Below are 26496 nucleotides of genomic sequence, written 5' to 3' on the forward strand. Positions count from 1 at the left end.
TGCGCCCCTTCACCCTTTGTGCCCACCCCGCAACCCTGCTCCCTTCTGGTAACCACTAATCTCTTCTCCTTATCCATGTATTTATCTTCCACAAATGAGTGAAATCATGCAGTGTTTGTCTTTCTCTGTCTGGCTTATTTCACTTAACATAATACCCTCAAGATCCATCCACGTTGTTGCAAACGGGACAATTTTGTCTTTTTTTAATAGCTGAGTAGCATTCCCTTGTATATATATCCATCTCTTTTTTATCCAGTCATCAGTCAGTGGGCACTTGGGTTGCTTCCATGTCTTGGCTATTGTGAATAATGCTGCAATGAGCATAGGGGTGCATAAGTCTCTTTGAATTGTTGATTTCAAGTTCTTTCAGTAGTGGGATAGCCGGGTCATATATTTCTATTTTTAATTTTTTGAGAAATCTCCATACTGCTTTCCATAGTGGCTGCACCAGTTTGCATTCCCACCAGCAGTGTATGAGGGTTCCCTTTTCTCCACACCCTCTCCAACATTTGTTGTTTTTTGTCTTGGTAATTATAGCCATTCTAATGGGTGTAAGGTGATATCTTAGTGTAGTTTTGATTTGCATTCCCCTGATGATTAGTGGTGTTGAACAACTTTTCATGTGCCTATTGGCCGTCTGTGTATCTTCTTTGGAAAAATGTCTGTTCATGTCCTCTGCTCATTTTTTGATCGGGTTCTTTGTTTTTTTGTTGTTGAGTTGTGTGAGTTCTTGATATATTTGGTTTCCTAATAAGGAATTTTTTTTAAAGATTTCATTTTTTTCCTTTTTCTCCCCAAAGCCCCCTGGTACATAGTTGTATATTCTTCTTTGTGGGTCCTTCTAGTTGTGGCATATGGGACGCTGCATTCTTTGTTGTAGGTCCTTCTAGTTGTGGCATGTGGGATGCTGCCTCAGCGTGGTTTGATGAGCAGTGCCATGTCCGCACCCAGGATTTGAACCAATGAAACACTGGGCCGCCTGCAGCGGAGCGTGTGAATTTAACCACTCCGTCACGCGGCCAGCCCCCCTAATAAGGAATTTTTAAAACGCTTCTTAGTAAGAATCGAAGTCTAGTGCAGCCCTTGACATCCTCATAAAGGGAAGCTGAGTCAGAAACAGGGCTCAAGCTTGGTAGAGGTGGGCCCATTCCCAGAGCTGCGCCTGAGTGCCTCACCCAGCCCGCCCTGTGTGTGGGCACATGTGCACGTGCACACGGGAATAACCTGGCTCCTGCGTGTCCTCGAGTGTGCACACACACCTAACTTGCTGCTGACCCCCACACACAGCACACTCAAGTGCCGGCGCCACCTCCATCTGCTCAGGCTGCAATGACACTCCATGCACAGGAGCAGGTGTGTCATTGTACCTGCTGGATCCTCCATCACCAGCGACAGCCCCTCCTGAGGGTGTCCTGGGCGCCTGTTAGAGGTGCTTGATAGCCCTCCTTCTGGTTCCTATTTGCTCACACAGACACCTCTGTCCCCCAGGGTCCGATCAACACCCCTTCCCCAACCTCGGGCCCCACTTGCACTCAGCCTCTTCCAGAAGGATCTACAGCCCCTCCTCATTACGACATTTTTTTCATTCAGTAAACATTTATGGGAGCCTACTCCAGGCCAGGTGCCAAGACACCCAGGAGTGTGGCCTGGCCCCTGACCTCCAGAAGCTCCTGGGCGTGTGGGGAGACAGGCACAGGTGTGGTGGCTGGAAGGCCCAGAGGCGGGTGGAGGGTCGTCCTGGAGGAGGCCATATCGGAGCCAAGGTGGGGAAGGGAGAGGCAGCATGAGTCCAGTGGGGTGAGTGGGGCTACAGTCAGGGAGGACGTGGTAGGAAGGGCCTCTGGGAGTGCGGGGAGTCTAGAGGGGTGTGGGGGGGGGCGGGGAGGACACAGGTCAGGAGAGCGTCCCTTCCCATTCGTGCAGGGCAACTCGTTGGCCCACAGCCAAGGGCCCCCAGGAAGGGAAGCATCTCCCCAGAGAAGAGCAGTTGAGAGGGTTCTGTTCCCACCTCGCCCCCATCTCTGGCCCCCTCCACCCAGTGGAGCAGGGATGGGGGTGGGCATTGATGGTAATCTCCCACCTCCCCCCGGTCCCCTCCGGTCCTCCTCATAGTCTCCCTTTCAGTGAGGCCTCGAGTATTGTTCCACCTTTGTAAAGAGGGGGATCGAGTGACAAAGCCGGGTGGGTGGGCAGGCAGCCCAAGAGGCCTCTTCTCTCCTAGGCAGCATCTGCCGGGGGAGAGGCTGTTCCACACCCCCCACCTCTGGCTTCCCAGGATCAGCTGTTGCCATGGTGACAGGCCTGGCATCCCACAGTTCCTGGGGCACCCTCCCCACTATGGCTGCCAGAGGAAGGGCCCCTCAACCCCTCTCCACCCTGACGGGGGGCAGGGGCACAGAAAACCTGGCTCCCAAGCCAGTCCTAGCAGCGGGGAGCCTCCACCATTCTCAGCTGCCCGGTGAGGCCGCCAGCAGAGGGGGCAGCTCCAGAGCCCCCACCTCCTACAGAAACCGTGATGTGGGGGCTCGGGAGGCAGGGCCATGCTCCACTATCCTCCACGCACCTCTGCCTCCTTGGAGCAAGATACAGGGAGAAGTAAAATGTCCCCATGGTCCTTGAGCAGCTGCTGGTATTGGGGCAGAGGGGGTACAGATGGGGGGCTAATAGTATGTGAGTGCACACGTGGGGGGACAGTGAGTGGGTGAGGACCCTGAGCCCACAGAACAGAGCCTCCAGCCCCGCCCAGGAGAGCTGGGGGGCTGCCCCTAGGAAGTAATGCTGGAGGCTGGTGTGCCAGACAGCAGAAGAGACAGCCTTCTGGGCTGGGGAGATGGGAGGCAGGAGGGACGTAGCAGGAAATGAGGAGGCAGGCGGGGAACTGTGCCCGGAGGGGCTTCTGCTACCATCCCCAGGTGCGCTTCGCCCTGGACAATGGGATGCTGTCACTGGCATTTTAGGAACCTCCGTTATCCTTGACCAAGTGGTCAAAACCAGGTCCTTTTTCCAAAGGTACCCTGCTCCTGAGGTATCCTGCCTCCCTGGGAAGCTCAGGGTCTTGCAGCCGTGCTGCTCACAGCTCACATACCTCAGTCTCAGCCTCACTCACTTATTGTCAGCTGTCACTGGCAGGCTGAGCCATGTCCCCAGGGAGTCATGGTTACTGCTGTGTGGTGCCTCACTGGTTCCCTTTGTACATCGGAAGGGACAGTCTGCCCCTCCCCGTGGTGTAGGGAGCTGGGGGAGTAATAATCTGGTATCCTTCTGATGGCTATCAGGTTTAGGTGAGGAGGGTGTGAGGTGCACTCCTGAGACATTCCATGGGATGTCACTGTACGTCCCCCGTGGGCTCAGTGGGCACAGGAAGGAGAACAGGCCTCTCTGGGGGCCTGGTGGGGCTGGGTGGTGTGGGCAGCACCAGAGAACTGCAGGCTCCCAGGGCAGAGAGGAATTCAGAGGGAAAGCCCTTTGCCAAGGGAGCTCAGAGAACAAGGGGGTGGGGGGAGGGTGCTGAAATCGAGTCCTCCAGCTCTGTGGGAAGCAGTTTCTAAGCAGGTCCAAGAGGTGCCCAAGGGGCGCCCTAGAGAGAACAGGCCCTCCCAGCCGATAGGGTGACAACACCCCTCCCGATGGGAGGACTGCAGCCTTGTGAAATGAGTACGGGGTCCGGAGTCAGACAATCACAAACGGAATATTTAAGAGCTTTATGTCCTCGGATCTGTCACTCCTCCCTGAGCCTCGGTTTCCCCATCTGAGAGAGGGCTAGCGTATCATTCCTGGATTGCCAGACGAGACAATGAGGTCAAGTGTGTAGCATGACTGGTCAGCAGCACGTGAGCAACAAATGAGTTGCTAATTTTTACCGTAGGATTATCTGCCTGTTCTACAGAAAAGGAAACTGAGACTCAGAGAGAAGAGCCGAAAGTCACAAACAACTAGTGAAGAGGCAGAGGCTGCACTTGAACTGTCACTGAGTACAAAGCCGAGGCTTCCCACGCGTGGAAACCCTGGAAATAGTCTCACAGCCGGGAGGAGAGAGGTGACCCCGTATAGGGAGACAAGGGAATCCTGCGGCTGGCTGTCCTGTCGCGGGGAGAGGGTGGGCAAGCAATGGGGAAGAACCGAGTGTGAGCGGGCAGACGAGTTCGCGCCCACACCCGGGCCCCAGGACCGCGGCCCGTTGTTTCCCCCCGCTCGGCTCCGAGGCGCGGCGCCTTTAAAGCCCGGCGGGGGGGCGTGCCCGGCGCGCGGGGGTCCCGCCCCTGGGCGTGTCCGCCGGGCGCCCCGCCCCGAGGCTTGTAGCCGCGGCCCCGGGAGGCGGTGCCCGCTCTGGCTCCCCGGCCGCTCCAGTGGCGGCGGTGGCGGCTCGGTGGGCTCGGCGCCTCCTCTCCCTCGGGCGGCTTCCCCGCGCGCTGCCCAGGGCGCTCGGCGGCGCCCGGATGCACGCGGGCGGCTCGGCAATGGCCCGCGCCCCGCGACGTGGCGGGTGGGCACGGGGGCGCCAGACGGCGCGGCCCGAGTGAGCCGAGGCCGCCCTCCTGCCCTCGGCCGGGGCCGCCCGGGATGGCCGTGCCGCCGTTCCGCGGGGCGCTGCTGCTGTGGCAGCTGCTGGCGGCGGGCGGCGCGGCGCTGGAGATCGGTCGCTTCGACCCGGAGCGCGGGCGCGGGCCGGCGCCGTGCCAGGCGGTGGAGATCCCCATGTGCCGCGGCATCGGCTACAACCTGACCCGCATGCCCAACCTGCTGGGCCACACGTCGCAGGGCGAGGCGGCTGCCGAGCTGGCCGAGTTCGCGCCGCTCGTGCAGTACGGCTGCCACAGCCACCTGCGCTTCTTCCTGTGCTCGCTCTACGCGCCCATGTGCACCGACCAGGTCTCGACGCCCATCCCAGCCTGCCGGCCCATGTGCGAGCAGGCGCGCCTGCGCTGCGCGCCCATCATGGAGCAGTTCAACTTCGGCTGGCCGGACTCGCTGGACTGCGCCAGGCTGCCCACGCGCAACGACCCGCACGCTCTCTGCATGGAGGCGCCGGAGAATGCCACGGCCGGCCCCGCCGAGCCCCACAAGGGCCTGGGCATGCTGCCCGTGGCGCCGCGGCCCGCGCGGCCCCCCGGCGATGCCGCCCCCGGCCCGGGCGGCGGCGGCACCTGCGAGAATCCCGAGAAGTTCCAGTACGTGGAGAAGAGTCGCTCGTGCGCGCCGCGCTGCGGGCCCGGCGTCGAGGTGTTCTGGTCGCGGCGCGACAAGGACTTCGCGCTCGTCTGGATGGCCGTGTGGTCGGCGCTGTGCTTCTTCTCCACGGCCTTCACCGTGCTCACCTTCCTGCTGGAGCCTCACCGCTTCCAGTACCCCGAGCGCCCCATCATCTTCCTCTCCATGTGCTACAACGTCTACTCGCTGGCCTTCCTCATCCGCGCCGTGGCTGGGGCCCAGAGCGTGGCCTGCGACCAGGAGGCAGGGGCGCTCTACGTGATCCAGGAGGGCCTGGAGAACACGGGCTGCACCCTCGTCTTCCTGCTGCTCTACTACTTTGGTATGGCCAGCTCGCTGTGGTGGGTGGTGCTCACACTCACCTGGTTCCTGGCGGCCGGCAAGAAGTGGGGCCACGAGGCCATCGAGGCCCATGGCAGCTACTTCCACATGGCGGCCTGGGGCCTGCCGGCCCTCAAGACCATCGTTATCCTGACGTTGCGCAAAGTGGCGGGGGATGAACTGACCGGGCTCTGCTACGTGGCCAGCATGGATGCGGCTGCGCTCACGGGCTTCGTGCTGGTGCCTCTCTCCTGCTACCTGGTACTAGGCACCAGCTTCCTCCTGACCGGCTTCGTGGCCCTCTTCCACATCCGCAAGATCATGAAGACAGGCGGCACCAACACGGAGAAGCTGGAGAAGCTCATGGTCAAGATTGGGGTCTTCTCCATCCTTTACACGGTGCCTGCCACCTGCGTCATTGTTTGCTACGTCTATGAACGCCTCAACATGGACTTCTGGCACCTTCGGGCCACGGAGCAGCCGTGCACAGCACCCGCAGTACCTGGAGGCCGGAGGGACTGCTCGCTGCAAGGGGGCTCCGTGCCCACCGTGGCTGTCTTTATGCTCAAAATCTTCATGTCGCTAGTGGTGGGCATCACAAGTGGTGTCTGGGTATGGAGCTCCAAGACTTTCCAGACCTGGCAGAGTCTGTGCCACCGCAAGATGGCAGCTGGCCGGGCCCGGGCAAAGGCCTGCCGGGCCCCTGGGGGCTATGGCCGTGGCACCCACTGCCACTATAAGGCCCCCACTGTGGTCTTGCACATGACTAAGACGGACCCCTCTCTGGAGAACCCCACACACCTCTAGGGACACAGGCCTGCAGGGGCGGCTGTTGTCCCCTTCTAGCCCCCCTCCGGAGGAGACAGCTGACTAGCAGCTGCCCAGCTGTCAAGGTCAGGCAAGTGAGTGCGAGGGGGCAGAGGACCAGGGCGGGCAGACTCTCCTTCAACCTACTGTCAGGACCCAGTGAGGCTTACTCCCAAATCGCGTGGCGCAGGGAGTGGGCCTGGCTGAGTCCCTACAGGGTCCTGGGGGAGGATGTGGAGAGTCGGAGGGGCAGAAGGGGGCGTGGTCCAGCAGGGAGTTTATTTAATGATGTAATTTATTGTTGAGTTTCTCTGGAAGCTGTGACTGGAATAAACCCCCGTGTGGCAGTGCTGAGTCCTCTCTGGGCTGGAAAGGCGGAAGGTAGGAGGGTGAGGGCCCTGCAGGAGTCTCCCTTGTGAGCAGAGCTGGGGGTGGGTGCTCTGGCTCCCCACCAATCAGGAGAACATCCCCTGTGGAACAGCTGTATTTTGCAGGAGTCCCAGATTCTGGGTGTATGTGTTTCCCCTCTCGCCTATCTTCGCTCCTTTTGGCAACTTGCTTGCTTGTCTCTGAGTCCTGGGTTCCTGCTTCCCCAAGTGAGACTGGGCTGCCTGCCGGCATACTCAGGGAGTCCCCTGGGATGACACCCCCACTTCTAACCCTGGGGAGTCTAGCTTGTTTGGGAGCTGTGGCTAAGACTCTGCTTCTCTCATTTGTGTAGAAAATGAGGGCATCAGCCTGTCTCAGAGGTTCCCTCGGAGGCTCAGGACCAGCTCCCACTGTCTCCTGTTGACCCATCCTGTTGTCCCCTCCCTGGGGCCTGAGGGCTGAGGCTGGAGTCTGACTGTCCTCATTGCTTTCGAAGATTGCTGGTGTGTCCACCTCACTCCTTGGGGCCCTAGTCAGCGCCCACCCCACCCCCTCATCTCTCTCAGTGGAGAGATATGGGGCTTGACTGGCATTTGGGCATCTTGGTAGCACAGACAACATGGTCACAGAGACAGGGAGCCCCTGAGTATAGTGGGAATGGGGTCCCAGCGCCTGAAGGGCTGTGGGAAGGTGTGAGGTGCTGAGCAGCAGTGAGAAATGGGACAGGTGCAGGAGAGGCTGCTGGCACATTTGTGTACCGGTGGTGGGAAAAGGTACTGTGTGTAAATGTATGCTGGGGGAGCCCAGGGCTGCTGGGACCTGCACTGTCTCTGTCCACTATCAGGTGTGTGCGGCCATCAGGCTGGGGTCAGACCCAAGAGCCCCACCTTGGCCTCTGCTTTGACCACTGTGATGACTCCAGCCAGGTGAGGGTCTTGGTTACTGTCCCTGGGTGCATAATACACAGAGCTAGCGTTCACTGTCACTGCCAGAAGGCCCCAGGGGCCCAGCCCTGCTGCCAGCCTTGCTTTGGAGCCAAGGGGAGGCCCAAGGTCGACTGCTCCACATCAGTAGTGGGGTTGAGCCCTCGAACCCAGGGCCTCTCGGCCGGAGCTCTGCCCTACACCAGCCACCCATCTCACAGGGACAAGAAAGAAACCAGACGAAAATCAAACAGGTGGTGTCAAATCCCCAGAAGACAGCTTCCTCACCTGAGGGAGGTTATGGGCTGTCCCTCACCACGAGGAACAGTTTGCACCCTTTGCTTGTGCATTTCTTGCACGTGGAATATCTTCCACATCTAACTGCTTCCCCTCCAGAGAGCACAGAGTAAGTCCCCGTGTATTCTTTGACCAGCAAAGCCCAGTGACCCTCACACCTTGTAACGCTCCCTGTGAGGGTCCTAGACTGAGACAGAATGAGCATATTTCAAGGGGACTGGGGCCCAGTTGGGGGTGGGAGAGGCAGCGGCTGCATTGTGCTGGGCTCACAGGCCGGGTTTGCGGGGAGTGGAGCTGAAGCTGCTAAGGGCCTGTACCAGGGCAGGGGCAGCCGGAGCAAAAGGAGAGGATTCCAGAGACTGGGGAAGGGAAGGCAAGTGCTGCGTGTATGGGCGAAGGGGGGAGGGGAGGGGAGCATCAAGCGTGGCACCAGCTCACCCCTATTCCTTGCCAGTCGGTGGATGGGGGAGGGGTGGTGCTTGGCTATGTCCCGCTCAGCGGAAACAAGACTGGCTTCCAGAACAACTGGATAGGAGGGATGAGGGAGGAGGGGCAGTGTAGTTGGGATGCGCCAAAGGGGACTCTGCTTTGAGGCTGGGATGGTTCACATGGGCCAGGACTTGGGAGGGAGGGCGTGCAGGCCTTGCCAGCTAAGGCTTCTCAGCACTGGAAAACACTACGGAAAAGTGCCAGACCCTGGAGGAAAAGGAAGGGAAGTTAGTAAAGACCTTGTACAGAAGTTCTCCATTTGATCCTCCTCTCCCCACTTTACAGACGGGGCCATGTTTGGAGGGCTTGGCTGGCTCCACATCAGAGCCAGGCAGTCTGCGGCCTCCGAGCCTTTGTGACTCCCACCACACCACAGGTTCCCTCCTGGGGGGATGGCAGGTGTTATAACCTGGGTGGTTTTGTCCAAAGAAACCCCTCCCACAGCAGGACCTCCCCCCACCCCCAGAAAGGAAATCCCAGAGCCCAAGAAAAACGCCTCAGAAACCAACATCTGCTGGCCTGTGTAGTGTGACCCCAGTCCCTCCCCTCACTGGCCTGGTGGCCCAGCGTGTGGATCTTCAGAACAGTGGCTGTTTGCGCATGTCCATGCAGGCTTAGCCTGTCTGTGTGGTCTGAGCTTGTGCGAGGGAGGGCCAGGGTTAGGAACTTTGTAGCTCTGACCTATTTAGTTCCAGGGACACGATTCAGAGTTCACAGGAGTTAGCAGGAATGATCTTGACTGAGGTCAGACTGAGGAGAGGCCCCAAGGGTCAGTCCCTGCTCTCAGTCCCCCCCTGAAGGAAGCAGCTCCAGGCCCCGGGGGAGGTGGGGGCAGTCCAGCATGTACCAAGGCCTGAAGGCCCCGGGCAGGGGTAGCAATGGAAGCGGTAACCAAAGGGCAAGCTTTTCTTCCTACGTGCCTTGAGTTTCTCACTCAACATCCTAAGGAGACCCTGGCTCCCTGGCAAGTTGGAGACATGGTTTCCTAGTGGAAGAGGGCCTGCCCCTGAGTGGTTGTTTGGAATCCAGACACCACTTCACTGCCACCCAACAGTGCTCTCTCCCCAGAGACAGGGTTTGAGGAGAAGGAAGAATACATGGGAGGGGGAGCCCTCAGCTGATTCCCAGAAGTAATGATTCAGAACCCTGTCCTCAGGAAAAGGTTCTCTTATCCCCATTCGCAGTAGTCAACCCAAATTAGGTGGCTCCCCCTAGGTAACACCCCTGGTAGGGAGAAAGGGGCTGAGATGGTTGAAAAGGACCGGGATAGACCCTAGATGAGGTGACATGGCCCCACAGGCACTATCCTTATAGCCTAAGAAACCCACGCGAGGAAAAGGGTTTCACAGATGCAGGCTGGGAGCCCGAGTCCAACAGTGATTGTGTAGAAAATGCTCAGAGGTACCACAGCTCCCCTTCTCCAGAACTTAAGGGCTGGTCAAATTCGACTTGACCTTGGGGCAATCCACTTCCTCCCCTGCAGGACTGAAAATCCCCAAGTGCTCAGCACCAGCTCGAAGCCCACCCTCACCAAGGCCACAAAGCGAGTCAGTGGCAGAACACACACCCAGGGCTTAGGTTTCTCCTCACATTTCTTCCCGTTTACCTTCTGCTGTCCCCGATTCAGTTGGTCAGGAACTGGACATTTCACTTCTCCGTACATGGGGTCATGGAGGGGTGCTGCAAAATCTTTGAATTCCATAGACAGGTTGCCACCTAGCAGTGACCTATTCGAATCAACCACTCTGACTTTATAAAAAATAAATGAAGCCATAAATAAAATAAAATTGGCTATATGGTAGAATTGTTGAGGCTGAGTACACAGGAATTCATTATATTTTCACTCTCTTTTTGTGTATGTTTGAAATTTTCCTCAAAATGAAAGTGTTTTAAAACGTCAGGAGTTCCCCCAAAATCATGTGCTCGAGGACTACACAAATTCCCATAGTGAAGCCTTAAAAAATACTTCCCCCTAATTCCTACAAGTTTCAAATGAAATTTTTGGGGGAGTTTAGACAGAGACAAGTAGGAGGCTTAAAGGTCACGCTTCAATTACCCAGGGCATCAGAAATCTCTCCCGGAAGCAAAGAAATGCAGTAGATGGATCTGACCTGTGGTTAAAAAGACAAGTCAGAGGGTCCTCTCAATCCTGAAGAAGAACTGGTTCCAAGAGTCAACGGGAAACCCGTGCCGGGACTGCACTAGCCACTTCCACCCCCACGAGCACAAAGAAAGGTTCATCAAAATTGTTTTTTCTTTATAAACACAAGTACATAATGTTTATTTGAAATTCCAATTTATTACAAGTTTACCCTTTAATGGGGTCCTTCCTCCTTAAAGACCATTAAAAAAAGAACAAACAATTCAGGTGTCACTGAAGTGGGAACACGGGTTTCGCACTGTTAACAAGAACAGACTGGCTCTAGGGTAAGAAACGGGAAGGTGTTGGTGGCTGGGATTACGAAGTTGTAATGTCAGTGCTAACTCCAAGCCTGTGGGAGAAGGGACGGTAAACCTATCCAGCAGCCACTGGAACAAATCCCCAAAGTCCCTGGGCGAGGAGGACAGGGGAGAGACAGGGACCACACCTTGAAGTTTAATATAACGAGGCTTTATTCTCAGGTCCTATGAGTTGCAATCCCCTTGGTGGACTTCTTTTCCCTTAATTCAAATAGATACAGAAGAGCTTAGGTGCTCAAATCTTCCAAATTAAAAGTTGATAGAAAAGAAAATTAAACCCTGTTTTGCATTTTTATCAAAATCTGCCATAAAAGGGAAAGAAGACTACAAAGTTTTGCCTAAATCTAACCACTAGCGCTAGACTCACTGTGGGAGGGGGCTGTCTGAGCCCCTCCCTACCCTCCTCCCATCCCCCACTGACACGGGCCACTCAAAGATTCAGGTTCTCAGGGAATTCCAAGTCTGCGGCCAGAACAGGCGCGGAAGGAGGCGGAAACAGCCACCACAGCAGGCAGAGGGACGCCCCCGTCGCCACCAGGCGCCACTGCTTGCCCTGCTGAGCCTCCAGCCCAACTTCTCTGAAGGAGAGAGGACGGGCTGAGGGAGGAGATGGGGTAAAGTAAAGCAAACACATTATCATATAAATTGTACTGTACATGTGCCAAAGCAAGATGACAGAAATATTTTACAAGATGTTCTTTATACAATATCACTGCTGAGACAAGCAACTTTTAATAACTAGAAAAGTCAATTTAAAAAAAATTAAACATTGAAATTCTTCCTGCTTTTCTTCTGCTCCCCTAAGAGCTTGTCTGGTATGTGGGTGGGCTGGGCTCCAACACCCCTCTGGCCAGATCCATCAAAGTAAAGGTTATAAGCATGATTATAAGCAGGACTCCAGTCTCTAAATGAAGTGCCTTAGATTTTTTGTTTTTGTTTTTTTTGAGAGGGTGAAGTGGGGAGAGAACTGTCACAAAGGGGAGGGGTATTCAGGAATGACTCCAGGACATGTCCCTTTACTCTGCCAAGATCAACTCAAAAGACCAAAACTGTTTCATGATGCTGGTGAATACAGAATTCTGTATGGCACTCACTGATACCGTCACCTGAGAGGGACAGGGAGGAAGGGACAGAGTATGGGCTTAAAGAAACAAGACTGGGTATAAATATAGATTTTAAAAAACCAACACTACCGCCCCAATTGGCCTGATTACCCTTGATCCTTCTATGTAATACAGTAATCTCTCCTCTGGAGACCAGAGGGCTTGGCACTGTTTGGTGGCCAAACTGGGAGGGACCTTAGGAAAGAAGAAAGGAAAAGGAATCGGGTTCACAAGAAAAGCTGTACCCTTAGACTCTTCCTGGAAGTTCTTAGAAAGGGGGGTTAAGGCCATCTACTGCCCATAACATTTCTGGGCAGAGACCACCAACCCAACATTAGGCTCTCCAAAGAGCTCTGCTTGATGAAGGCCCTGTGGAGAGTTGTGGAAACACAGCCCACGCTTGGAATGACAGGGATTTCTGGACTCCCTGTGATCTCCCTTCCATGTTCTTCTCCATCTTCCTCTCTGGCCACCCTCCCACCCTCCCTTGCTCTCTCCCTTGATTCCCCCAACCTCAGCTCCCTTACCAGGGCCCTGCCTTTCTATTTCTTCTGTCTTCGTCCCCTGGACTGTCCAATGGGCTCTGGCTCACTGTCCCCTTCATCTTCAGCAAGCCGATCAGGAAACTTCTTGCGTTTCCTACGGACATATGGGTGGCCAGGAAGGTGTTTATGCAACAGAGCCACCAGACACTGTTCTGTCTTCACCATGCAGTTTAGCACATGGCTGCCTCGGCAGTTGTAAAGCTCGGCATTGGTAAACACTTGCTTCATGTCAGTAAGAAACTCCTGCACAGAGTGGTAGCTCCCACAGGAACATTTGTTCTGCATTGTCTGGAAGTCCATGGGGTGGGTGATCACGTCATAATAGTCCTCGGCCTCATCTCTAGTCACGGGCTCCCTGTGGAGAAGAACCAAATGAAGATATTAGCCCAGCCTTGAATGTAACCGACAGAAACCTTATCAAACCACCAGCCACAGAATGCCACCTCTGCTGGGATAAGCCAACTGGCAGGCATAGAGAAGGTGTGGTCACCTTGTACTACGAGCTGTCTCTATCAGTTTGGCAAGCTAATTCCCCTGCCACTGAGACATGTTCTGAAAGGAAAGGATCAGGGTTGTTCCCCGGGGTTCAGCTTAGCGCTCCCTCTGCCAGCGGCTCATCTGAATGCTCTTAGAACCTAGAAGCCGTGCTTGAGGACACAAAGCTCACCTGAAGGGCCAGCTGAAGCGGTACTTCACTATCTTGTGGAGGATCTCTTCACACTTCTGCAACTCCAGGCTTTGCCTCCGGGAGCTCCGCTTGGTCTGAAGCACCTGATGCCAAAGAAAGAAGTCATGTTATTATAGGTCCAAGAAAAAAGAAGAGAAAACAGAATAGAAAATGTGTATATCTACTTAAGAAAAAAAGAAAAGACAAGACGAGTTCAACCATTTTCTTGGAGCAGACAGTCAAAATCATCTGACATTCAAGTCAGGGAGTGCTCTCAGCCAGGGGCAAGCATCTTCCCATCAGCCCACTTGCCTCCTCCCTCGTGGATGGTGATCAAAGAAGCAGAGAGCAGGCAGCAGTTGCCATATTACAGCAGTCCTGCTAGAGGTCAGCTAGAGAGGGCCACTGTCAACAGGACACTAGCCCTCTGAGAGCAGATGGACCTGGGATTATGGGAACACAGTGGATGAGGATAAACAAGCAACTGCAGAAAGCCAGATGGGTTATAGGGACCACGCGCAGCCAATTTTGTGGGGGCGGGGTGTCTGAGGGAAGAAAAGCAAGAGGTACAATGTCCTTTCTGGGCTCTCCCGCTGCAGGTATGTGGGAACTAACTGGCTAGGGAGAAAGGGGGTGGGGCCTCCCCTGCAGGTAGCCATGACAGCTGTGACACACAGCAGAAGGAGAGCCACAGAGTTGAAGGAGTCAGGGCTGGGCAAGCAGGAGGACCTCTCCAGGCCCTCTGAGCTCTGTAATGACTTGCTTTATGTTCCCAACCCACCCCTAACCCCAATTTGACCTGTCAAAACAAGCAAGTTTTCAAGAGCCTCTTTTTGTTCTTTAAAGCTCAAGTGAAATCTAAAGCAAAACCACTACAATTACATTGGTTGAGGAGCAGAGGGGAGGGTAACGTCCCTCCCATAACAACTGTCGGCAAAAGACCCAAGAGTAAGCAAGCCTCCAAATTGCTGACATTCCCACAACAGAGACCCAGCCCCTCTGAGCCACTGGAGACACATGGATACTATTTTAAAATCCTTCAAAGTTAGGGAGGAGCGAGCGGGGGGGCGCCTCCCACCTGTCGCCTGATGAATTCCCAATGCTGGAGTAGGGAATAAGGAAGAGAAACGTCACAGAGGACAATAAAGAATTCTTACCAGCTCATCAACCTCAGTGTCATCCACAGGTGGTGGCTTCGGCCGAGACCTCCTGGCAGGATGCGGCTTCTTACCTGGTCGTCGGCCTGGCCTTGCTACAGGGGGGATGACACCTTGCTTGCCCCGGACAGTCTTTCGAGGTCTCACTGAAATAAAAAATATGGATTCAGAGCAAACAACTGAGGATGAAGGGAGCATGTCTATGGAATGGGGAGATAGTCTGGACAAGCAAAGCAACTGCTTCCTTTGGTTATAAGGTGCTCTTGCCATTTATCTCTTGCCTTACCTAACGGCACACTTTAAAGGTAGCAGGAGTAGATGAGGAATAGATACCTCTCATCAACTGCCAAAGACCTTTTAAGAGCCTCTTCAGAAGGCCAGTCCTTTAGTACATCTATCCTCTGTCCCCACCCTGTTCAGTTACTCCCAGGAATGAGGCCCTTGAAGGAGTTAGTTGTAAATGGACTCCCTCAGGAGGAGAGGCCATTTGCTAATAAGTCTGCCTGGAATTGCAGCCCAAGTTCAGCCTCAGAGAGTGTATATGAGATGGAACTGTAGAAGAGATCCTGTTTCATAATTCCCAGAGTTATCCTACACTCACCATCACAATCTTTTCAGAGTAAAACTGATACTTATGTGAAGTATTCCTCATTGAATCCAATTTAGGGCTAGCCCCAAGTCCTGTTTTCTTACATTTCTGAAAACCACAGACAGTGGGCCAGGCCACTGCCCAGGATCCCCACACAAAGGCACCCAAGACCTACTGTGTCTCAGGTTTACAACAGGTGCTCAATGTCAGACAAATCAGCATTCTTCCATATGCCCTCAGGGAGCAAAGTTCCAGGAAGGATTAGCTCAAAACTTCTCCACTAAAATTTTCCCTAGAAAGTGGGAAGGTGCTGTTTGAACAGAGACATGGGTATACAAAGGCAATGATACAATCAATGAGCAACATTTTATATTCTACTTCTGGACCATGATAACCCTTCGTTGGCTATTTTAGGGTCTCTAAGCTCAAGACCAGGTTAGGAAGAGAAAGTAAGAATCTGATGCCATGGATGAAACTCGGAATACTAGGGACAGCCACCAACCTACGGCCTTGAGTTGCACTAGAGAACATCTTCTTTGGTGGCCTAAAAGGCAGGGCAGACAAAGGGTTCTGAAGCACCAAATACTTCCTAGATCCTTTTGGCAGACAAGTCCCTAGAAACCTGGAGAGGGAACAATTCCTTGGAAAGAGCAATAACTCAAAAGTGAAAAGCAACTACCTTGAAAATAAAATCAATACATTGCTATATTCAGAATCTTTTCCCAGACAACCATGCATCTAAATCATGACTCTCCAGCTGGCAGACAACGGTCTCTGTAACGCAGGGTTAATGGACTTACTTGTCTGTATACCCTGGGTATCTGGGAAATCATGCCCACTGAACAAACAAAAGGAGGCCTACGGGAATAAGAGAAATTAAGGTGTCCCAAATTAAAACCCTGCAGGACTGGGGAGATGGGAGCAGGTGTGCAGGCCCAAAGCCCTCAGGTTTTGGCAGCACCACTGCAGTAAGAGACCGGTCATGCCACACATCCTCTCTCTCCTTATATCAAGTACAATTGGTCAGAGTGCTATGACCTTGGGAACTACACCATCTCTTCAAAAACTCATCAAAACCTTCCTCTGTGGTCTCTTTTACTAACCTACAAAGAAGGGTGTATTTTGCCAGGAGGGAGGCTGTTAAAAGGCTAGACTGGGGGCCGGCCTGGTGGCGCAGCGGTTAAGTGCGCATGTTCTACTTTCGTGGCCCAGGGTTCACCGGTTCAGATCCCCGGGTGCGGACAAGGCATCACTTGGCACGCCATGCTGTGGTAGGCGTCCCACTTTAGTAGAGGAAGATGGGCATGGATGTTAGCTCAGGGCCAGTCTTCCTCAGCAAAAAGAGGAGGATTGGCAGCAGATGTTAGCTCAGGGCTAATCTTCCTCAAAAAGAAAAAAAAGAGGCTAGACTGCAGGACTTCAGGTTTAACCATCAAAATTTGACAAGACTCAGGGCCAGCCCTGTGGCCAAGCAGTTAAGTTCGCGCACTCTGCTTCAGTGGCCCAGGGTTTGCCAGCTTGGATCTTGGGTGCAGATCTACACACCGCTCATCAGGCCATGCTGTGGCGGCATCCCACACAGAAGAGCTACAAGGACTTACAACTAGGATATACAACTAAATCCCAGGGCTTTGGGGGAAAAAGAAAGAGAAAGACTGGCAACAGATGTTAGTGCAGGGCCAAATTTCTTCACCAAAAAACAAAAAAGAATTTGATAAGACTCTCAGACTCATGAAAAATGAACATGAGAGTAAGAATCAACGAGGTGAGTGTAAATGATGAGGCTCTTTTTTCCCTACTGGCATCTAGTGAGAAACAGATCTGTACCTTCCTAACAACTATGCCTAAGCCATGGAAAAACCAATCTTCTCTTTTCAAACTAGCAAATCAATAGCCCTGCACACTACAGGGAAGAGAAAATCACTGTAACCAGAGGAAAACTCATTGCTGTGAAAGGAGCACTGCACCAGAGGCCAAGAGAACTGCTGGAGATGGTAATGGGCCTAGCCCTTCCTTACCCATTGTCCCAATACACCAAGGGGTTCAGAACCAGCAGACGTGTCATAAACATACTTGGGGCCCTGAATGCCACTAAATCTTGGACTAAGTGGATCTGCTATAGGTTAATGTTCTTGACACCAGGCCACCTGGCCTCCTACTAGGAAGGTGGTTAAATGGCACCTTGAAAACCCATTTAAAACCATGGCAGTGGAGTCACCCCCCCAGCCACAACACGTGTGAAAAGGAAGATGGCATGATTGCAATGCTGGGTATCTACTGCCAACCCAGTCTTCCCAGTCATCTTGGAAGGTGGTGAGGTTAACTATGAAGACAAACTGAATACTTACATCGCAAACCAGCCACCTCGTAATCTTCTTCCTCCTCCTCCTCTTCTTCCTCTTCTTCCTCTTCATTGCTCTCATCATCTTCACTATCCTCAGAGGCAGACTCTTCAGTATAATTCCTGTGGGGAGGAAAGAGCATAGGAAACAGGGTTCTAGGCCCAAGTGGTCCTAGAAAGGATGAAGTCCCACAGGGGTCCCGGCAACTTCTTCCTCTTCACGGATTAGAAAGATCTGATGACGAGGAGAGGGAACCTGAATCTTGGCCAAGACACAGGAAACAGAATAAAAAATTAAGCTTCGACAGCATGCCTCCTCCACCAGGCCCCAAATGGTTTGGGTAAGACACCAACAGCAACAGAAATCAAGGCCAAAATGCAACCCCACTCATCCTCACACAAAACAAGACAAAACTCTATTCCTTTTCATCTCACAAAAATAGCCAGATAATGTAACATTTCAGGTATTAAAAGCTGTCCCCAACTCTAGGGTGGACTGAAAGGATAAACAGCCCAGACAGGTGTTACTCCACCTTGATGGCCCCCTTCCAGGAGCTGAAACAGCTTGCAGATGACCATAACATCAAAGCAATGGTAATCCCAGCTCAGAACAGGTGGTCCAAAGCCCCACCATTTCAGAGCAGCATGCCTCATCTCTCTAAGTGTAGCTGGAATGGAGTGAGAAATAACCGAGTAATACTGTTAGGTGGGGTCAGGATCAAACAGCTCTGCCCTTTCAAAGAGAGAACAAGCCAGAGTGCCTATAAGCTGCCCTTTTACAACCTCAAACTTCAACGTGGAAAACACCGGTATTCCCTTGGCAAATACAAAGAGTCTCCTCTTTAAAAGGCCCTGTGATTGGCTTTATTGGGATTGGAGTGAAGAACAAAGCACCAACTCCACTCTCAGAGCACTAACAATCTCATGGGAAGACAGTCATGTAAAAATCTAACCATAAAGGCAAGATGCAACAAATACTGTTTTAGAGATTGAAAGCTCAGTTGGAACACAGAGGAGGAACAAGTAATCCTAAGGATGTACAGAAATTTCAAGAAAGCAGTGCAATTTTAGGTAGGCTGTGGGCAATTTACCCAGGTGGGAGTGCCGAGGAAAGGAAATATTCCCAGCTGGGAGGAAAGCATAACAGGCAAGCATGCACAGTGAACAGCCTGTAATAAGCACATAAACACAGGAATGAAGGCTCATCAAAACACAAGCTAGTAATGTATACTAAGAGCCTCAAGAGTTAGATAAGGAGTCTGGACGCTATTCTAGAGGCAACAAGAAGATTCAAGTCTTTGAACAGGATGGTGACATAAGCAGATCTTTGATTTACGTAAACCATTCTGGTATCACCACAAAAGCTGGATGGATAAGAGGGGGAAAGATATGAGGTAAGAAGTTGAGGAGACACTGAAGGAGCCCAGGTGAGAGACGTAGGAGGGCCAAATGACAGCAGGGAGCATGGAGAATGGACAGTAGGAGACTGATTCATAAGACTTCTGGACATTAAAATGAAAACATCTGGCAAATGAATGAATATGGAAGATGAGGGAGAGGAAGATGTCCAAGGTGACACCACAGTCCTAATCACGATAAGGGAAGAAAACAATAGCTATGGGTAATGAAGGTAACGAGTTTCGGATTTCTAACCAGTGAGTGGTTGCAGAAGTAATCACGAATTAAGAAGTGGGCAAAATGGAAGCAAGAGGCAGAGGGAGATATATTATTATTTGAGAAGAAGGTATGATCAAGAAAATATAGAATACGGCTGGTGGTGAAAACTAAAAATGTCAATATTAAGCTAAAATTAAATCAGAGTCCTTTGAGCTACTATAATACTTTAAATGATAAGACTCTGTATCCAAAGATGAACTTAAAACTCCTTGGAGTCATTCAGTTTGAACAAGCGAAGCTTAATTATAACATTTATTCATTTGTTTTTAAAAGAAGAAATTCTCACCTGCCACGGGAATTGCGCCTGGCAGTAGCAGGCTGGCAAGCTGGGCACTGCCACTCACCATCTGGTACTTCATAGAGGGCCGGCCTCAGACAAAACAGGTGGAAGGCTTTATTACACTCATCACACAAGATCAGTTTGTCATCCTCACCTGCAAGGAGATAACTTGTATAGCACTGTTGGGAGCATGGCAACAGTCAATGAGTTGTAAGAAAAAGCAGCTCACCCTCAATTAACGCCATGGAAGAACAAACATTCTAGCATACCCACCTTTTTTTAAATGTAGTCATTTTCTGAAAAGAAATGTAGCATAAACTAGATGATAACTAATTTAGGGTTCAGGTCTTCTGACTCACATCCCCAAACCTACCTAAGGCTATAAGAGGACAGTTAACATTTACTAAGAAGTAGCCAAGACCAAGTGAAAGCAGGAAATTTTGCTGCTCCTCTCCCACTAAGAAATGAATCCCCATGATGTATTACAGTTTCGGCTCGTCTGCCTCCCTCACTCCCCAAACTATTCACAACTCATACCTGATACAGTTCTCTTAAACCGTTTCGTTTCCCTACATTTGGTGTACTAACCAACTTAACATGATCATATTTCTCCTCTCCAACTTTCATTCCAAATCAGTTTTTAGAGCAATCAAATGATTTTACACAGGTCTTTTCATCCTTGGGAATTAAATCCTAACCTAACTCACAAGATAACTTGAGCCACTGAAAAGTCAGTCACCGGGAGGCTTTCAGCCATGAAATTCCTGTTACACGTATGGGCCCTGAAAGCTCTCAGCATTAAACAGTCCCAAATGCCTTGTTTTGTAGACTCAGTGCTGGAAGGCCCAACCCAAGTATTCTTCACAATGTATAAATACTGCCCTCTGCTGGTAGCACCCGTCTTAACTTCACGGATGACTAAAATTGAGAGATGGTAAGAGAGATTCAAAATTTTAGGTTAACTAATTTTGTTCCCGGTGGGAAATTTAAAGATTAGAGAGTTCAACTGCTCTTACTTTATACTCAAAATAGAGGAACAAAGGGTCTGCTTTGATTTGCTGGCATGTGATTCAAAGACTAGCATTCTACAGACTTCTAGGAAAAGGTAAAATTTGTCCCACCACATTTAAAAACTGTACACAGAATACTTTAGGGGAGAAAAGATCTTGGGAATGGAAGTCCTAGTCCCTAATAGACTCAGATAAGCAACTTTGATCTAAATATACCTTTCTTTCGACAAACTTTGCATCTAGCATTTTCTGCTGACATATCCCACTTGATACAGGCATCAAGCATCCCAAGTAGAACATGCATTCTGGAAAAGGTCTGAGCTTCACGGATTGCTGTCTTCCATTTTTCCAGAGCAGATGCAACCTAAACAGAGACCAAACCAGGACAGCATTACTACAATGACCCCAAAGAACATGAAATGTGAATTTTTCATGCAATACTAACAGTATACACTGAGAGAGGACTAGGAATAGGTAAAGACAAGAGAATTCTGAGTACATTCACCTCCTAGAGCTCCTACAGTCTAATCCATTTATCTTACAGAAGAAATCAAGGCTCTAAAGGGTTAAAAAAAAAAAAAAAAACTTGCCAGAGATCACACAAAGAATTAAGGGCAGAGGGGTGGGGGGTGGGGGGTGGGGGAGGGTGGCCCCATGGCCGAGTGGTTAGGTTTGAGTGCTCTGCTTCGGTGGCCCAGGGTTTTGCCAGTTTGGATCCTGGGCGCAGACAAGGCATCGCTCATCAGGCCATGCTGAGACGGCGTCCCACACAGCACAACCAGAAGGACCTACAACTAGGATAGACAACTATGGACTGGGGGGCTTTGGGGAGAAGAAGAAGGAAAAAAAAGAATTAAAGTGGGGAAATGACTAGAGACAGGTCTCTTCTAGTGAAATCCACTTAAAGATTCCATATCATTTAAATGCAGAAACACTTGTATTGTGTAAGCGCTAAGATGCAACAATGTCATGCAGCTAATAAAAATTCAGTTAACAAGATTATCAGTTTCTGCACTAATAGGTGCCACAATCCCAGACTACAGGGCCTGGAAATAGTAAATAAAATCTATACAGCATTCTACAACCCTTAAAAGTATTAAGTACTGATAGGAAATATTCCTCATGACTCTATCACCACCTTCTAACTTAAGTGAAAATGTTCGAATCCCAAGAGGTTAGCCTGACTTCATTCTGAGCAGTTACTCTCCGCACAGCCTGCGATGCCGCCTCACACCATCAGAAAATGCAAATTAATTCTGAATTAGCCAAGCAAAACACGGTTAGGATGGAGCAAGATATAATCAGACATTTCAATGATAAACCCTCTCCTATAAAATATACATTCTAAGGAAGAACAGAAATGCCATTTTAGGATAATTCACTTATTTGTTTTACTGTTTTATTAGTCAAAAGGTGATTTGGGGGATGTTTTCAGAGCACTTCTTGCCTAAATGATTAGATGAGCATCCATGTAAACAAATGCCAATACAGGCTATCATTCTCAGACAGTTAGAAAATACATCAGACAGTCAGAAAATACAACAGAGATGGATAAGGTAAAGCTTAGGCAACACAGTAGAAGCTGAGAGACTGGGTTGGCTTATTATCATCTACCTTGTGGAGGTCATATTGCTTAACTCAGTCATGAAGGAACTAACGTTAAGTCAGCAATGCCTACCACTTTTACAACCATTACAACCTGGCTTGCTCTAGCTAAATGACAACACCACTGAGGGATGCCCTGACCTGGGCCGAGAGGTCTATTTTAAGTAATATAGTCTTCCTCCTATAGGAAAGGGCAGTTAGCCTGGAAGGCCACAGGCTTTAAAACAGCTGCCAAGGGACAGAGACAGCTGAGCTACTTCTGAAGCTGCAGTGTGAGAGTTGAGGGAGGGAAACAAAGGCTGTCTTTTCTTTTTCCTACAGAAATAGAGGACCACAGAGAGCCCTGTGTCTATAAATTTTTGAATAACAAGACTAAGTAATATAAACACATAAAAAATCTATTTAAAAGACTGCTAAAGTTCTCGTGGAAACACTCATTCCTTACTCCAACCTCCAGTGCATATATTTCAACATCTGCTTTCAAAATACAACACAATTTCCTTCCTTCCCTCTTCAGAGCTCCTCAGTAAAAAGTGAGGTCCACAATCACAGCTACCTTGCTGGTCTTCTCCCCTGATGTAACGGAGAGCTGACATATGACTACCACACATTCACTTACTGCCATAACAACTCGAATCTCTTCATAAATTTTAAAATTTTAGGTTCCGTTCTTAAAAAGAGTGCTATTGAGAACAGGCAGGGAATGGCCAAAATAGGCTTTGCTGTCCTCTAGTGGATAGTCAGATGCACACAAGTATTCAAGAAAAAGTCGTATCAGCATATACTAGTACTGCTTTTTACTTTATTTCCCATAAATTACAAAACTCAACATTCAACAGCTTATCTGGCCTCATTAAAATTAAAAAAAAAAAGAAAGATATCTTGGAAATAAGCTTAACCTCATTTTTAAAACAGATTTATTGAGATATAATTTATATATTAACAAGTTCACCTTGTAAAGTGTACACTCAATGATTTTTATATATTTGTAGAGTTGTGCAACTATCAACACAATCTTAATTACAGAACATTTTCATCACCCCAAAAGAAATCCTGTACCCATTAGCAGTCATTCCCCATTCCCTACCCCAACCCACCTACTTCCCTGCCCTAGGCAACGACTAAGCTACCTTTGGTCTATAGATTCACCTATTCCAGACATTTCATATAACATGTGGCCTTTTGTGACCAGCTTCTATTACAAGCATAATATTTTCTAGGTTCATCCACATGGTAGCATGTAATAGTACTTCACCATATTTTAATTGCTGAATAATATCCATTGTATGGATAATTATGAACATTTTGTTTATCCATCAGTTAAGGGACATATGGGAAGGAGGTGGAGCAAAATGGCAGGGTGAGCTGACCTGGGACACTCTCCCCTTCAAAGTACAACAAAGGACTGAAAAAAAACTCTGAATTTCAGCTAATGAACCTAATGCCAGGACTCAGAGACCTACAGTATCAAAAGACAGAGGACCCCTCGGAGGAGCCGGAACGCGGTAGGAGAGAACATCGCTCCATCCCCTAGAAACCGGGATCGCCACACGGGTCCGGGAAGGAGCAGGGGAGGGGCCGCACGACCAGGGTATTGTCTAGGACTCCCGCTGCCGGTACAGTGGAAACCCGCTGAGGGGGGAAAGCTTCAGGGCGTGGGGACCCCATAAACGCAGGGCCCCGGGAGACCAGAGAACAGAACTGATCGAATCCAGATAGGTCTGCAAGAGAAACCGCCCCTGCCCCCGCCCCAGCAAAGCGCACTGGGCACCGCCATCTTGCCCGAAGTCGGAGAGCTCAGAATGACGGCACTCGACCCCCATCTAGTGGCGAGAGGCTGTAACTGCAACCGAATTCCACCACCATGCAAAAAACCGCTCCTCTACCATCCAGCAATTTATAAAAGCCCCAGACCAGAAGGAAAACAATAAAAACATAGAATTAAGTCCTGAGGACTTGGAATTAGGTAAACTAAGTGAGAATGAATTCAGAGCAGCTATAATCAAAAAACTCAATGAGGTAGAGAGAAAGAGAAACAAGCCAAGTTCTGGAGTTACTTCACAAAAGAGATTGAAATCATAGAGAAGAATCAAACAGAATTACTAGAGATGAAAAACACAATGGACCAGATAAAACAGAATACGGATTCCCTGAATGCCCGGGTAGACTCCATAGAAGAGCAAATTAGCATAACCGAAGACAGACAGGCTGAATGGCTCCAGACAGACGAAGAAAGAGAACTAAGGATTAAAAGGAATGAGGAAAGTATTAGAGAGACAGCAGATTCAATGAGAAAGAATTTAAGGATCATGGGAATTCCCGAGAACATGGAAAAGGAAAATGGAGCAGAAAGTGTGCCTAATGAAATTATAGAAGAGAACTTCCCAAATATAGGGACTGAGGGAGAAATGTGTGTAGACGAAGCTTTCAGATCTCCTAGATTTGTCAGTGTAAAAAGACCTACTGCAAGGCATATAGTAGTACAAATGGCAAGAATGAATGACAAAGAAAGAATACTCAGGGCTGCAAAAGAGAATTACCTACAAAGGAGCTCCCACCAGACTTTCAGTGGATTTCTCTGCAGAAACCTTACAAGCTAGGAGAGAAGGGAGTGACATCTTCAAAGCTTTAAAAGATAGAAATTTGCAGCCAAGAATACTCTATCCAGCAAGAATATCCTTCAGATAAGAGGGAGAAAGTAAATCTTTTCCAGACAAACAAGAGTTAAGGGAATTTGTAAGCAAAAGTCCTCCACTACAAGAAATCCTCAAGAAGGCTGTCATGCCTGAAAAAAGAAAAAAGGGAGAAAGGGGTCACAAACCACAGAGTAGGGAGACAGATAAACAGAACCAGAATAGGATAACAAATATTCAATTATAGCATTAGGATAAAGGTAAGGAAACTACCAAAGCAAAGATGATCTTATCACTGTAACTACAAACTCATAACACAAGTTGGAACAAGAAGTGAAAATAATAATGTAGGAGGGGAAGAGCAAAGGGACTAAATTAGTCTAGGCCAAGTAAGTAAGAGACCACCAGAGAATAGACTATATTATACACGAGATTCTAAATACAAACTTCAGGGTAGCCACTAAACTAAATAACAGAACAGAGACACAAATCATAAATAAGCAAAAATCTAAGAAACCCAGCATAAGAAATTGCAGTATCAAATGGGTAGGATAAAGCACACAGGAAGAGAAAAGCAGGAAAACCAGATAATGAGCAACAGATTGACAGCTTTAAGTCCACATGCTTCAATAATCACTCTTAATGTAAACGGATTGAACTCTCCAATAAAAAGACACAGAGTGGCAAAATGGATTAAAGAACAAGATCCAACAATTTGTTGCCTCCAGGAAACACACCTCAGCCCCAAGGACAAACACAGGCTCAGAGTGAAGGGGTGGAGGACAATACTTCAAGCTAACAGCAAGGAAAAAAAAGCAGGTGTTGCAATTCTTATATCAGACAAAGTGGATTTCAAAATAAGACAGGTAAAGAGAGACACACAGGGACATATTAATGATCAAAGGGACACTTCATCAAGAAGAAATAACGCTTATAAATATCTATGCACCCAACATAGGAGCACCAAGGTTCATAAAGCAACTATTAACAGACCTAAAGGAAGATGTTAAAAATAACACAATAACAGTAGGGGACCTCAACACCCCACTCACATCAATGGACAGATCATCCAGACAGAAAATCAACAAAGAAATAGTGGAGCTAAACGAAAAACTAAAACAATTGGACTTAATAGACATATATAGGTCACTTCATCCTAAAAAAGCTGAATACACATTCTTCTCAAGTGCACATGGGACATTCTCAAGGATAGACCATATGTTGGGAAACAAGGCAAGCCTCTACAAATTTAAAAAAATTGAAATAATAACAAGCATCTTCTCTGATCATAATGCTATAAGGCTAGAAATTAATTACAAGAAAAAAGCTGAGAAACGCACAAGGATGTGGAGACTAAACAATACACTACTGAACAAGCAATAGATCATTGAAGAAATTAAAGAAGAAATCAAAAAATACCTGGAAACTAATGAAAATGATAACATGCCATACCAACTCATATGGGATACAGCAAAAGCTGTATTAAGAGGAAAATTCATCGCAATACAGGCACATCTTAACAAACAAGAAAAATCCCAAATAAGCAATCTTAAACTACACCTAACTGAACTAGAGAAAGAAGAACAAATAAAGCCCAAAGTCAGAAGGAGAGAAATAAAAATCAGAGCAGAAATAAATACTATTGAAACGAAAAAGGCGATAGAAAGGATCAATGCAACAAAGAGCTGGTTCTTTGAGAAGATAAATAAAATTGACAAACCCCTAGCCAGACTTACAAAGAAAAAAAGGGAGAAAGCTCAAATAAACAAAATCAGAAATGAAAGAGGAGAAATAACAACAGACTCCGCAGAAATACAATGGATTATAAGAGAATACAACGAAAAACTCTATGCTAACAGAATGGATAACCTAGAGGAAATGGATAAATTCTTGGACTCCTACAATCTCACAAAGCTCCATCAAGAAGCAGCAGACCATTTGAACAGACCAATCACAAGGAAAGAGATTGAAACAGCAATCAAAAACACCCCAAAGAATAAAACCCCAGGAGCAGA

General features: G+C 49.4%; 2 protein-coding genes across 2 annotated transcripts in view; one reads left to right on the plus strand and one right to left on the minus strand.

The window, feature by feature from the left end:
* The first annotated feature begins 4046 nt into the window (after window positions 1-4046).
* Window positions 4047-10165, plus strand: FZD9 (frizzled class receptor 9). The gene has a single exon (XM_046665660.1). The coding sequence runs from the start codon at window positions 4561-4563 to the stop codon at window positions 6334-6336; it is 1776 nt and encodes a 591-aa protein (XP_046521616.1). The 5' UTR covers window positions 4047-4560; the 3' UTR covers window positions 6337-10165.
* Window positions 10166-11003: 838 nt separating this feature from the next.
* The window catches only part of BAZ1B (bromodomain adjacent to zinc finger domain 1B), a 79458-nt gene continuing 63965 nt past the window's right edge, over window positions 11004-26496 (minus strand). The window contains 7 exon segments of the mRNA XM_046666484.1: window positions 11004-12539; window positions 12541-12877; window positions 13190-13293; window positions 14347-14492; window positions 17284-17399; window positions 19240-19387; window positions 20460-20607. Of these exon segments, the coding sequence (XP_046522440.1) occupies window positions 12501-12539; window positions 12541-12877; window positions 13190-13293; window positions 14347-14492; window positions 17284-17399; window positions 19240-19387; window positions 20460-20607 (1038 nt within the window). The 3' untranslated portion in view covers window positions 11004-12500.

This window comes from Equus quagga, chromosome 7 (genome assembly GCF_021613505.1).
Source record: "Equus quagga isolate Etosha38 chromosome 7, UCLA_HA_Equagga_1.0, whole genome shotgun sequence".
Taxonomy (NCBI): domain Eukaryota; kingdom Metazoa; phylum Chordata; class Mammalia; order Perissodactyla; family Equidae; genus Equus; species Equus quagga.